Below are 14,532 nucleotides of genomic sequence, written 5' to 3' on the forward strand. Positions count from 1 at the left end.
GTGATTCAGCGTGGATGTCTGTGTGAGGCAAAACTCACGTGCGCATACGTCGGGTGTCCTCGCCTGACACAACTTCAGGCTACAGTGGTCTCTATGGTTACACAAAATGATATAAGTGAGAGAGGATGGGTTGCTCTAAGTTAGAAATAAAGAGGGGGGGCTGCGCCTGCTCTCGTTTCTGCGGCTTTCCCACGTGCGCTCGTGTAAAGCGTCTGTCTGGCGCTCTTATCGGCCTTCTGTTCGCTTGTCTCTCAGCTCAGGTGGCAAAGGATACGATGAAGTGGGCCCAATTTATGTAACTCGGCCATGATGTACCGGTACCACATACGGTGTTTTCACCCGCACGCATCTTTAAAAATCAGACAAGCACTCCCGGCAGACACATCGCTGTCTGGCACGTCCCTGTGTCACCATGGAAACCCAGCATCAGGTCAGGAATTGTTGGTCCTAGACGCTTGTAGAGCACAAACAAATGTGCACTTTCAGAGACATGCTGCTTCTGTTGTATTACTGTGTATTATTCCACCCTTTTAGAGTACTTTTTTTTTTTTACTCATTCACTGCCATTGACGGCTATAGACGTCAAAAATTCATTTAACTATTTTTATTAGTTTAACATTTTACCACTTTTGTTAACAAGAGTATGAAAACCTATAATGTTTTTGTTGTATTAGAACAGATATAAAATGTGTGATTAATCGTGAGGTCATGCGATTAATTACGATAAAAAAAATTAATCGTCTGACCCCTAATTTTTTAATAATCTTTTCTTTTAAAAAAAAATATAGATATATATATATAAAATATTAAAAAAAATTTAAAGAAAATATTTTTTTTAAATTAGGGCCAATTAGGCAATTAATTTTTTTAAATTGTAATCAATTGCATGACTTAACTCACGATTAATCACAAATTTTATATCTGCTCTAAATGTACAAAAAAAATTCTGGGTTTTCATACCCTTGTTAGCAAAAGTGGGAAAAAATGTTAAACTAATAGAAATAGTTAAAATGAATTTATGACGTCTATAGCCGTCAATGGCAGTGAATGAGTTAATACTTAGAAACTCAAAATATTACGCCCTACAATGTTTTTAACACACTACAAGACTTCAAGAAATAATTTGTATATATATTTTTTTATAATAATGATTATTTGATATAATAAATATACCGTCACTGCTATGTGAAAAACACTTATGTCCAATTTTTTTCCCATATTTGTATTTTTACGTTTTTGGGATTAAACTAAATGCATACATCCCAAAACGTTAAAATTAAAAAAAAAATGGGGAGAAAAAAATGGATACACCATAAGTGTTTTTCACGAAGGGATGAAACTGAATGTATACATCCCGAAAACGTAAAAATAAAAATAAAATAATGGGCGGGGGGGTGAATGAACATAAGTGTTTTTCACATAGCAGCGACAATATGCTGTTTGTTTTCTAAACATTATGTTTTACATCCTTTTATGTGGCCCATGAAAGCAAATCATTTCTGTCAACTTGTATGATCCTTGCTAAAATATATAACAAAATTGTAAATTGTATTTCATAATAATAACATTTAAATTTTGCTACTTTTTTAAATCCTTTTTTTAAGTAATTTAAACAGCAATTGAAGAAGCTATTATCCTTGACTTCTGATTTCAAAACTACTAAGATATCTCTTTATGTTTCAATGTGTTTGTTGTTGCTGGTTTTTCAGTCAGAATTTGTGGTTTGGCACCAAACACCCAATGTCATTTGTCAGAAATGTGAAAGAATGCCTCTCACGAATCTATTGTATACACTACGCATGTGTGTGTCAGCCAGACCAACAGGTGAAGATGGGTCTGATGACTCAAGCCTGCACTTCTCTCAAAGTGACCCACCAGGGCAGTTTGCCCTGCTGAGAGCGCCTTCTTGTGCACTTAACACTTAAAAGTCGCTAGTAATGACTCAAGCCTCCACCTTGTGTTCCATTCGAAGCTCATTTTTAGAAAAACAGTGGGCTGCTTGTTGATCTGCGTCACAATATACTGTACTGTACTGTACATGTGTTTAAATACATGATTAATGTTTACCTCTTGGCACTTAAGGACGATTCTATCGGTCTAATCTGATATGTCTCACTTCCTGTTTTTTTAATTTTTATATTACCAGCACTTTGTTGCAAACCTCATACTGAAACCCTCTCTCACAGGCTACTAGATACATTAAATGGACATTTTGCTATAGCCTATGTGAGAGCTGTTCTATATAATCTATATATATCTATAAATAGGATCCTGATTTATGCCCCTTAAACACACATACACACACCGGTCGTGGGCAGAACCTGAGGGCTGGGCTTGCTCATACATAGCTTGACAGCACATTTTCACACCAAGTCAGAAGCAGGATTTGGTCTCACAGGCAGACAAGGTAAGGAAATGACTCAGTGACATTGATTCTACAGAATTGATTATTTAAGCAGCTTTTTTAAGACTTGGTGGTGTTATTTTGAGGGGCAGTTCAATTGGTCCAGAAAAGGTAGCTATCTGTGGGGGTTGACTCCAGATTAATCACACAGTGAGTGAGAGAGTTATTTTCAAACAAATCGCCGGTGTCGTGGGTGTGTGTGTGTGTGTCGAGGTCTTCCACTCTGCTCGGCTCACACGTTATTTTCTCTCCTGACGTCACTGGAGACGGAACCGGCGGTTCGGGCACAGCACACACCGGAAAAGAGAAGCACAGAACCGGGCTGGAGCACAAGGAGAAGTCGGGGAAGCCGAAACGTGGTGATGTGAACACCCGTAAGATCGTCTATTTTTTTCGGTACGACTTCCATCTATCCTCTTTTTATTTTATTGCCATATCGTGTATATTTCCATCCTGCATTATTAGCTATTTTACAGTAACGAGTGCGGCATTACAGGGTTTCCCACTGGGGGAAGAAAAAAAAAAGAGAGAATTCATGTTTTATTGTAACGAGTCAAACGACCATGTTCTTATTATATTGTCGCTACCGTTTGTGCCCACTGCAGTGGACATTAAAGCTGGAGGCGATAGCTGCCATTCAGTCATATATTGTGTATATTTGCTATTATTTACAACAACCATTCATGTGCTGTGGATGCCGAGCAGGTCGGGAGAAGCCCTTTGACAAAGCAGGTGATGGGGATTCCGAGTCTGTGCATTACACCTGACTTCAATAAATCAGCATCTCTATCCCCATGGCAACACTGCTAATGTCTTCTCTTTGTCCACTCTGTTGACTTGGAGGAGAGTCCTTGAACGAACTCTCTGTGGCTGCACATTTACTGAGCGAGTAGATCCTCACATTCATTCACCTTGAAAAGAAATATGAGCAGAAAATAAAAAAAATATCTGAAATACAGCAAATCAGATGTTTAAAAGTAAGCAATATAAAAAAAAAATTAGTGATTCACAGACACTTTATAGACATAAAAAAAAAATCTTAGTCATTTCATCATAGTGTAGTAGTGTGTTGCAAATTAATTTATCACACTCTTGCTAATCCTATTTGGCATAGGTGCTACCTCGTGAAGGTCAAGGTCAATCACTATCAAAAATGACACATTTGAGCGCCTACTATATCCATACCTTTAATTAGCCCAACAAGTTTGGACACCATCAAATAAAAAATGTTTATAACTTAATAATTTTTTTTAGATTAATTTGCAGTGTCAGTCACTGACTGCAGGCTCATTTACCATGAACTTTGACCTTGAAGCTATGACATGTGAAAAGCTCTGAAACTCAACAACCTGTAGTAAATATATATATAAGTGTATAAGTGTTTTTGTGAACGAGTGAAAATCCATATAGAAAACAAATGGATGCTAATCAAAAAATAATATCCACACATCAAATCAAATTCATGAATTCTTGTGCCGTATGCACTAATGTCTAATCTGAGCTGCCAGTCTAGCACGTTGGATTCCCTCTTACATAGGTTTACAGATATGACCCTGACAATTGTGCATGCATCTCCACAGCCACAGCGTGAGTGCAAGAAGGACTCGTAAGTGTGCGCAGCCATGGGGAAAGACTACTACAAGATTCTGGGCATCCCCAAGGGCTCCAACGAGGATGAGATCAAGAAGGCCTATCGGCGCATGGCCCTGCGCTTCCACCCTGACAAGAACACAGAGGCCAATGCCGAGGAGAAGTTCAAAGAGATCGCCGAGGCCTACGAGGTGCTCAGCGACCCCAAAAAGAGGCTCGTCTATGACCAGCTCGGAGAGGAAGGTAAGCCAAGGGTTCGTGTAGTGGAGAAAAACTTTCAGGCTGCCCAAATGAATCTGATGGATTTAGCACAACATCAGGTAGACTTGCACAATCGAATGAGATATAATAACAGCTGTGCCCAAAATGTTGCCTTGACAAAGATAATTACCCTGGAGAACTCACGGGGTCAAATTTGGCCCCTATAAATTCTGCTACTCAAATAACAAAGACCTTTCTTTTTTTTTTTACAAATTTAACTTCAAAAGTCCAGAGTGCCACTTCTGACCCCTGCATGGGGCCATCTAGTGGATGAATATTGCACTTACATGAGCCAGAGTGGTGGTGACAAGATGGCTGGCGACATGCTGTTTTGTTGAGCTGGAAATCAATCCAAACAAAACCATCTTCTCAGCAAACCATCAGATGGTAAAATTGTGTTTTTTTTGTTAATCTATTTCATATCATGTTGCAGAATGCCTAGGAGTATGTTTTATATATATTTTTTGATAAATTAGCAACTCTGAGCTAGTTCAAAAAAAGGGTTAAAATTGAAAAAACATATATTTTGGTGTTCAGTGAACTTATAGCAGTCATTTAATGTATAATTCATAATTTTCCAAAGAAGAAAAGGGTTCTTGGGTTCTCCAGGGTTAAGCAAACTACAGTCACAATAATAAACACATTGTCAAGGCAGATGTCACACTTCTTGTATTGAGTCTCATTAGTGACCTGTGAGTGTAGTTATCGAAATAGCTCATGAACCAACTTAACATCTTAGACGCGAGCACTGGACTTTTGAGGGTGTCGCTCGCTAAGCTCACAGATACATGGCTAAGATAGATGAGATATGAATAGCAGTGACTGCTGGAGTTTGCATCTGTGGGTGTTTTGTGTCAGGCTTAGTGTGTGTGTGTGCGTGTATAACTTGTGTCTTTAGGGATGGAGTTGCCAGGTATTGTATACAAGCTTACAAACGCTCATCTATTTTGGGCAATGTCCCTTGTCTGGCAGTAGGAATCAGCGTAGCAAACCATATAAATGGCATTTTACATTAAGGTCAGTTTACCAATGGCAGGGGTCTGCAAACTGCGGCTCTGGAGCCACATGTGGCTCTTTAATCCCATCCTGTGGCATGTTTTAAATTTATATATTTTTTACATAATTATCTTTATGTTTAGATCAAATATTCATTAAATTAATGAATGATTTAGATATATTTTTAAGTTTTCAGGGGGGGAAAAAAACAAATGGTAGATGAAAAAGTTTTATTACCTAAAAATGTACAAAAAGTGACCATAAAATGTCGAAAAACGATTAAATGTCCATGAAATCCAAAAGAAAATTGATTTAAGAAAAGGCAAAAAAAGAAAACGTTTCAAAAGTAACTATCAAATGTCCATGAACAAGAGAAGAAATCGCTCAAATTGCCATAAAATGTCCACAAAATTGCAACAATAAAAAAAAAATCTGAAAATTGATTTAAGAGAAGGCCAGAAAATAAATGTTTCAAAAGTAACTATTAAATGTCCAAAAACAAAAGAAGAAATCCCGAAAATTATCATAAAATGTCCCAAAATCCCCCCCCCACAAAAAAAGACAGAAAATTGATTTACGAAAAGGCAGGAAAGAAAACGTTCAAAAAGTAGCCATAAAAGGTCGAAAAACAAGAAGGAATTCCCAAAATTAAATAAATTGTACATAATTGCCAAAAATGTCAGGAAATTGATAGCAAAAAAAAAAGAAGAAAAAATGTCCCCAAAAAAGGAAGGAGGCAGAACCCTACCATAATATGTAAGAAATTTGACAAAAAGAGCAATTCTAAAAGTATATGAAAAACAAAGTCTGAAAATGTACACACACACACACACACACACAAATATATCCAAAAACGGAAGACTAACACTACCACTGTTTCATTCATCACAATATTCAAATGTTTAGTGGCTCTAGACAGATTTGTTGTTATTTATTTGTCTTAAAATGGCTCTTTTGACAGTAAAGCTTGCCGACCCCTGACCTATACTTTATATGACATCGTAACAGGTCTCAAGACCGGAAACAGCAGTTCGTCCGGTGCACCTGGTACCTCAACGCATCACTACACCTTCCACGGAGACCCCCACGCCACCTTCGCTTCCTTCTTCGGCGGCTCCAATCCCTTTGATATGTTTTTCAGCGCCAACCGCAGCCACGGCCGCACCAACGGTTTCTCCTTCCACAACGACCACGCAAACGACGCCGAGCAGGACGCGGACCCGGAGGAAGACGACCACTTCGCTCACTTCGGGAGGCAATTCGGCTTTGCGGGAGGGATGAAAAACGGATTCCCAGGAGAGGGCCGCAGAAGGAGGGGCGGGCCTTCGGATTCCCAGGGGGGAACTCGAAAGCAGCAGGACCCCCCGGTGGTCCACGAGCTGAAGGTCTCACTGGAGGAGATCTTCCACGGTTGCACCAAGCGCATGAAGATCACACGCCGCAGGCTGAACCCAGATGGGAGGAGCTTGAGGACAGAGGACAAGATTCTCAACATTGTGATCAAGAAGGGCTGGAAGGAGGGGACCAAAATCACATTCCCCAAGGAGGGCGACCAGACCCCTGAGAATATTCCTGCTGACATTGCCTTTGTGCTGAAAGACAGGGGCCACATCCACTTCAGGAGGGACGGTTCCAATATCATTTATAACTGCATGATCAGCCTCAAAGAGGTAAGTCACTCACTTTCATTACATTTCTTGCTTTTCTGATTGAGTTATTAATCCTGCAGTACGTCAAAGGAGAGTATTTATTTCATGCTGAAAGGATAAGCGCTCATTCTTCTATGTGTCCGGTTAGCTGAGGAGTAGCTAGCATTGGCTAGCAGCTGACAGCAAACAGCAGAATGATGGAAGATTTTATTAGAGGTCCAACAGGCAGGCAAGACTTTTTATGAGGTTGATGCTGGAGAAAGCAGGGTGGTAAACTTGTCATTGTTATGCAGGGAAGACCCGATTGGCTTTTGTCGGAGCCTCAGAGGTGATATTTGAGGAAGAAAAAGATTTTTGATTTTCATACCGGTGCAAGTCTCGTTTTGCCTGTTTGGGAATTTGGCAGATGACTGCATGGTGGACGTTCTGGCGTACTAAGACTAGAGTAAACTTTTCGTCGGCTGGAACCACGTCTAAATATTGGCACAGGTAGTGTAATGTGATTTTTGGTGAATTTGAATGGTGAACAGGAAGACCGATTTTGCATGCGTGGTGGATGTCACCGTTTTTACCAATAAATATGACAAAGGAATCTGAATCATTGTAGAAATCACTTCATTGAATGCATTATTATTGTCATCTTTATTGCATTATTTATTTATTTATTTTTGCTTTTGCCATATCAAGGAAGGAAGGAAGGAAGTGAAGGTGTGACAATGAATCAAGTCGCCTATGGTCACACCCACAACGCCGTGAAACGAGCGTTTTTAACTAAATCACGCTTCATGCATCTGAAAAAAATGCTAACTGACGGAGGTTAGTCATCAAAAAAAGCACGTGCGTGCGTGCGTGCGTGCGTGTGTGTGTGTTGAATCAACCTTGAGGGGATCCTCGTCCACAGAATTGTGGTGAATTTGGTGTCCTTGTGTGACTGGTGCTCTTGAAAACTAAAACAATATTGAATTCATGGCTTCAAAGAGATTTGTCGATTTTGGGAAGAGTTCTTTTGACCAAAGCAGAAAGTGTTTTTAGATTTTTATACCCTGCGCTTTCTCTTGTTGTCAGTGACTCCATAAGCAACAACATTAATAAAATGTTTGTTCATTTTGTATGGAAGAACAAACACCATCATCTGAAGAAAACCTTGTTATCTGCACCAAAAGTGGAAGGTGGATTTGATAACTCCTCAGTTATTCTGAATTTTTACTGGAAAAGGCATTTACTTTAAAAAAAAAAAATCAAGAATTTCATTTTGTGATAAATTCCATCCCTAGTGGAATAATAGAATTAATGAAAGGTTATAATAACCAAAATGATCAACCAGTGAGCAATATTCTTTATACAATTGGTATGGACATTTAAAGCAACAAATATACTAATAAACACATCAAATAATTTCTATACAAGGTTAAAAAATTATGCCGCGTGGGAATTTTTGGGGGAATACTCAGTTTAGGAATATTAGTTGGATTAAAGTATTGCTTGTTCCTTTTAAGTTCTTCATTACAAATAAAGTTAGAGAACTACATTTTAAAATATTACATAATATTTACCTAACAAACATACATGTTTCACGTTTCGTAAATATTGATGACAAATGTTCTTTTTGTAAAGTTGTACCGGAAAGTGTAACACATTTATGTTTTGATTGCCCCATTAGTGCTGCTTTTTGGAAGGATGTTGAACATTATTTTATGTGTGGATCGAAAAACAAGATTATATTGGAAAGTAAAAACATTATTACCCTTTTTGAATCTAAGAACAAAAAATTGTCAACTTTGGTTAACTTTTAATGGGAAAATTCTATATCCATAAGTGTAATTTTTTAAAATGGAAACCTTTATTCAAATTGTTTCTGATTGGAATGGAAAATTACTTTAAGTCTCTTAAATTTGTAACAAATAAGAAATGTCATTTGATAATTAACATCCATGCTGAATTATTATTTTTAAATGCCTCTTGGAGATAATTAAATGTTTTTCTTTTATTTTTCTCTATTTTTATTTTATATATTTATTTTATGTGAGTCGTGTAAATTGGACTGACTGATCTTTGTATTATTTTTCTATGTTCAATAAACGGTTAAAAATAATATACAAATACAAATCAACTCAAAGCAGGAAGATGCACGTGGCCGATGTCAACATGCATGCAGGCAGCCTCTATGTTTGTGTATCCGCAAACACGTTCAGTAGTCAAACGACGGACCGTGGTGTGCACTTGTCTACAATTACTGTGACAAGCAGCACATTTAATTAACTGCGCCCACGAGTGCATCACGACTTCGGCTTCTGACGCAAGTTATGTCTTTCAAATGGCGCTGGCGCTTTCCGGCACTAAGTAGAAGATGTTCTCAAAGATGCCAAAGTAGTTATTTGGACTCAAGTCAAGATAATATTATGCAGTTTCCCTTTTACAAAGAGTTCAGACTCACCTTGTGTCCTACAACGAGAACACGTGTGTGAGTGTGTGTTTAGATGGTAATTACTAGACTGCACACATCTCACAGCCGAAATGTTCAGCTCCTACAGCAGCCACGTAGGAAGCTCAAGAAGGGATTTGGGGGATGTGGGATTGGAGGATGGGAGCTGTAACGGGGGAATATTAGGGAAGTGGGTCGAATGATTCAGCGTCCAAAGCAAAGAGACGCTCTTAATTCCTTCCTTGAGAATGTGATGCGAAATGCTGTCATGTACAACACAAGCACCAGATGCTCAGCACTAATATGGGATGGAATGTGATAAGGAAGGTTCTTAAAGCAGTGTTTTTATATTTTACAGGCCAGCAAAAAAATAATTGTCACAAAAAGTAAATGCAGGTTTTTAAATAAGTTTATGTACAGTATGTTTTGCCATTTAGTGATAAAGAATTGAATTATTCTACCTGTACATGGCTGGTATAGATAGTTAAATAAAGTTTCATTATTTGTACTTAAATACATCATTTTTTAATCAATTAAGTGGTGTTGGATAATTGCCTACAGCACATTTTACAGAAATAACATTCATCATTGTGTACATGATGCTACTGGACACTTTAAAGTGGAAGTCAACCTTAAACATTTCTTGACAATAATATGTTATATTGTGACCTCACTAGTCTAAACATGACATTCTGATTAATATTACATTTGTGGAATATGAGTAATGCAGCAAAATCCAGCCGTTTTTATCCATCTCAGGGGGCGGCCATTTTGCCATTTGCTGTCAACTGAAGAGGACATCACAGTTGCTTAGAGCTCAGGCAATGACCAATCACAGCTCAGCTGTTTTCTGAAGCTGCGCTGTGATTGGTTGGTTGGATCTGAGACCTGAGCAACATTGATGTTAAGTCGACAGTAAGTGGCAAAATGGCCGCCCCCTGAGATGGATAAAAATTAGATAATAAAGCCTGAACTATGAAATATATGAAAGAAAATTTTGATTCTATGTAAATAGAGTATTTATTGGTCCTTTTAAACAAACAAACAAACAAAAAACATTTTATCAACTTCCACATAAGACTTTTTTGATTTGTGTCATATTTGATACATCCGGTCACAATGTTTTTAATTCGTACGTATATAACTGTCAAAAATATTATAATAAACGGACATATCAAACATAGTATCAAAATAACATAGGTAGATCGCCAGAAGGAACATTGTGTATGTATCCTTCAATAAAAAATAAAAAAAACATCACAAAAGTAAAAGTATCGATCAATAATAGAATTACAAAAGCATCAATAATAAAGAATTACAAATGACAGAAATATGAAAACAAAGAATAAAAAAATAAACAATGAAAATAGTACCCTGAATTAGTTTATTTAGCCATAGGTGCTTCTACTCAACAGGTGATGAACTCGTTTACCTGATCGTTGACTAGATGTACCTAAAGCCAATTTTTAGGGTTTCTATTTTGTGGATTCCCCAACCCTGATTACAAACAACTCTGTGATATAATAGAACAACAGCGATCTACAAACACAATAATAAACCTCAATCAAAAGTCAGCATGTTTTATTAGCAAACAAAACATTTCCACTGGATCTCATTAGATGGCGCAGGTGAACCTAATGGCCTGTCCAGCCTCATTTGGTGCTGCCAGTCAATGTGACAGCAGCCTCGTCTCCAGCATTCTGAGATATGCAAGTGAAACACACAATTGAAATTCCCCACGCCGTGTACTCTGGCATCAGTTTTTCACATAGATTGAGACAGACAGAGATGCAAATCAGGGTAGTGTGACTGCTGTGTTTCAAACATGTCTGCTTGTAATTACAGAAAAAGCAACTGAGAGTAAGCAAAAACGCACTGATTTGGATGTTCAAGTATGAACTTCAAAAGTGAATACTTAATCAGTACTGAATCTAGTCAAGACTAATGAATGATAAAGGGTGTTCATGTATGAAAAATACCTTTTGATTAAGAGGTGTGTCTCAGTTCTTTTATCCATATCGTGTACTAGCACTGGCATTGTGTCATAGTAGCAATCTGCACATTGCAAAAGGTTAAGCCAGTACTGTCCATCACAATCACTGACTCATTATACTGCAGCACTGTGGATAAAAAGCATCTGATGTCATGTCGGAAAAGTCCGCGGCCTGAACCTCCGCGCAAGTTCCCAAGTCTGAACCTGGTGGTTAAAATTCCCACCAGACGAGACATTGAAATCCCCTTTAAGTAGAACGACATTGTGTGAGTGTAATGACAGCAACTGGTTTAACTTAGTGCTTAAGCAAGTGTCAGTATGGAGAAAATCACTATTACATCATAATATTACGTCAATATCTGGTTGCCTTAGATGGAAACATCCTTTAGATGTAAACTTGAACTAACATTAAACTTTTTTTTTTTCATTTTTAATTTAAAAGCTGATGTTATACACCCCCCCCCCCCCCTTCCCCCTAATGAAACTGCTTTCAGTGGAAAAGCTCTGGGTTTAAATCTGGGGTGACCAAGACTGTGAGAAGTGCTAAAAAAAAAATGGCACCCAGTCTCGTCAAGTTTAATACTCAATGTGTAAGTCTTGAAGTCGACTAGTCGCTAATCACGTTTTCGGCATTTAGTTTTTTAATTAGCCAAATTACAGGGGTATTTTGTCTTTTTAGCCAATGAGGTAGAGCATTCAAGTTCATACATTATTATCCATTCTAAAATGGATTAACTGTGTTATCTTGAAAAAGTAACTCAGTTACTCTACTGATTAATTTAAAAGTAACTGTTAGATTACAAGTTACTTTAATAGTTACATTCAGCAGATGGCAACAATCCTGCTTAATTAGCATATAGTTGACATCTGGTTTTTAACAGTGATGTTTAAATAAATAAATAAATAAAGGCAACCTTTTTGATTTACATAAATAACTGTTCTTTTCTGGATTTCACTTGTTTAAAAATATATCAAATACAGTCTTTTCAGCAAATATATATTTAATGCAATGTAAAAAAATATATATATTATTAATATTGTAATAGCAAAACTCAACATTACTTAATGTACATTATTCATAAATATTAAGATTAAATTTGGAGCCTGCAATTACACAATGGTGTGACTTCCTCTTTAAGCTTGAATGCATACTGCGTTACAATCCATGTTTGTTTGTTTTTACATATTGTTATTGAGGCTAGATAACACTCCGTCTCCGCAGGGAAAAGAAAAAAAGACTTCAACGACTCTCTTTTCTGACATCACGTCCGCTCTTCGCTCATTGGTTCATTCCACTGTCTGTTCGCTCAGGTTTGCCCCGCCTCAGAAATGCGACTGATAGGACGGTTGACCAGACTCACTCTCCGGCAAAGCCGCTAATGAGTCTGGATTTCCAGGCTAGAGAAGGTTTTCTTTTTTTTGGCTGCGAAGTTTTTAATACACTCTTCAGTAAGAAATACGTCACAATATCTGCCGCTACAGTGGTTGTTGTCAAATTATGACGCGAGCTACAAAGGAAGTGACATCGGCAGGAAGTCGGACTTTTACATTAACCAATTTTCTGTTAGGCTCGAGAAGTATGTTCTGTTTATTTAAGTCTTGACAATTATTTCTCACTGCTGCAACCTGTAGGCAGTTTCCTGCAACTGCCTTTAATGGTGTAAGGTGAAACTCTTTGAAATATTTATGTCACCTTCAAGTACAAGTATTTTTTGTTTTTCGATGTTTGAAGAGTAATTTGTTAGTCGTTCCTGGAAAATATATGTACGCTATGCTTTTTACTCATGATGAGGGATGCTCACTAAAGAAATGTGTCAAGTCCTGATAAACAACTTTTCAGTCGAACTCAATACTTGAATTTATCAGGCATTGTGATAAGGGGGCGAAGCTTTGCGTGCGTGTGCGCGTCCTGCCAGACCGTGTGACAAGCCCTCCAACTATTTACGAGCTCAGCCGATTCCTGCCTCTCTTCATTAGCGCTGGCTATGAGAAGGTTGCTAAAATTAGTCTCTGTGCAATGTGTAGCTCTGCAAGCAAGGATACACACACACACTCCACAAGGAAAAAAAAAAAAACTTTTCCACTACATGTTGTGTTTTTCTTGGAACCTCACATTGTTGATCCTTGAAAAAAATCACACATGCTTACTCAGTATCAGATACTGAAGAAAGGTCAACTTTTTTATATAGTTCTTAGAAGCATGAAGTCATCAATATCCTTGCGATTTTGTAATTTCATTCCTTCCAAGAGTATTCATCCCGATCTATTCTTTACCCCGCAGGCGTTGTGCGGCTGCACAGTCAGCATCCCCACGTTGGAAAAGCGGCTCATCTCCCTGCCCTGTCACGACATCATCAAACCCGGGACGGTCAAGCGACTCCGAGGGGAGGGCCTGCCCTTCCCCAAGAACCCCTCGCAACGCGGTGACCTCGTCGTGGAGTTCTCGGTGCGTTTTCCCGACAGGATCCCGCCGCAGTCCAAAGAGATCATCAGACTCCATCTTCCTCCGTCGTAAGAAGGAAGACGGGTGTGGAGCTTCTCCAATATGAACTCTCTCATGATCCATGTTAGTCCTTGCAGGCGTTTTTACAGATACTCTCTTGGAGTCACAGGTGGCCGGTTCTGGAATTATGTACACGCTCATCTGATAGTTTATTGGGTACACTTGCACAATCTAATGAGATCCAGTACAAGAGCTGTAATGAAAATTCTGCCTTGGCAAAAGTTTTAATGGGGAAGTTAACCCCCAATTTTTTATTTTTTTGACAATCTAATCTAATACGGTATTCTGGTTCATATTACGTCAGTGGAATATGAGTTAAGCAGCAAAATCCAGCAGTTTTTATCCATATCAGAAGGCGGCCATTTTGCCACTTATTGTCAAGTAAAAATGACATTACAGTTGCTCAGGACTAAGGTAACAACCAATCACAGCTCAGCTTCAGAAAACGGGTGAGCTGTGATTGGTTGTTGCCTTAGCCCTGAGCAATTGTGATGTCATCTTCAGTCGACAGCAAGAGGCAAAATGGCCGCCCCCTGAGATGGATCAAAACGGCTGGATTTTGCTTCATAACTCATATTCCACAAATGTAATATTAATTAGACTAGTGAGGTCACATATAACAGATTATCATCAAGAAATGTTGGTTGGTTGTCAGAAACACAATTTTTATTATTGTTGGTGTAGTTTACAGTGGTTTAGAATTATACTGTATTC

At 38.2% G+C, this 14,532-nt stretch overlaps 1 protein-coding gene across 2 annotated transcripts; it reads left to right on the plus strand.

The window, feature by feature from the left end:
- Positions 1 to 2,343: 2,343 nt before the first annotated feature.
- Positions 2,344 to 14,146, plus strand: dnajb5 (DnaJ heat shock protein family (Hsp40) member B5). Of its 2 annotated transcripts, XM_077561480.1 has the most exons (5): positions 2,362 to 2,407; positions 2,671 to 2,800; positions 3,985 to 4,237; positions 6,260 to 6,921; positions 13,597 to 14,146. In XM_077561480.1, exons 3-5 carry the CDS (start codon positions 4,027 to 4,029, stop codon positions 13,828 to 13,830), a joined length of 1,107 nt encoding a protein of 368 aa, XP_077417606.1. In that variant the 5' UTR covers positions 2,362 to 2,407; positions 2,671 to 2,800; positions 3,985 to 4,026; the 3' UTR covers positions 13,831 to 14,146. The 2 variants fall into 2 exon arrangements, with proteins under 2 accessions (XP_077417605.1, XP_077417606.1); XM_077561479.1 differs by having other exon boundaries at positions 2,344 to 2,800.
- The last annotated feature ends 386 nt before the right edge of the window (positions 14,147 to 14,532 follow it).

Source organism: Vanacampus margaritifer, chromosome 3 (assembly GCF_051991255.1).
Source record: "Vanacampus margaritifer isolate UIUO_Vmar chromosome 3, RoL_Vmar_1.0, whole genome shotgun sequence".
Classification (NCBI taxonomy): Eukaryota; Metazoa; Chordata; class Actinopteri; order Syngnathiformes; family Syngnathidae; genus Vanacampus; species Vanacampus margaritifer.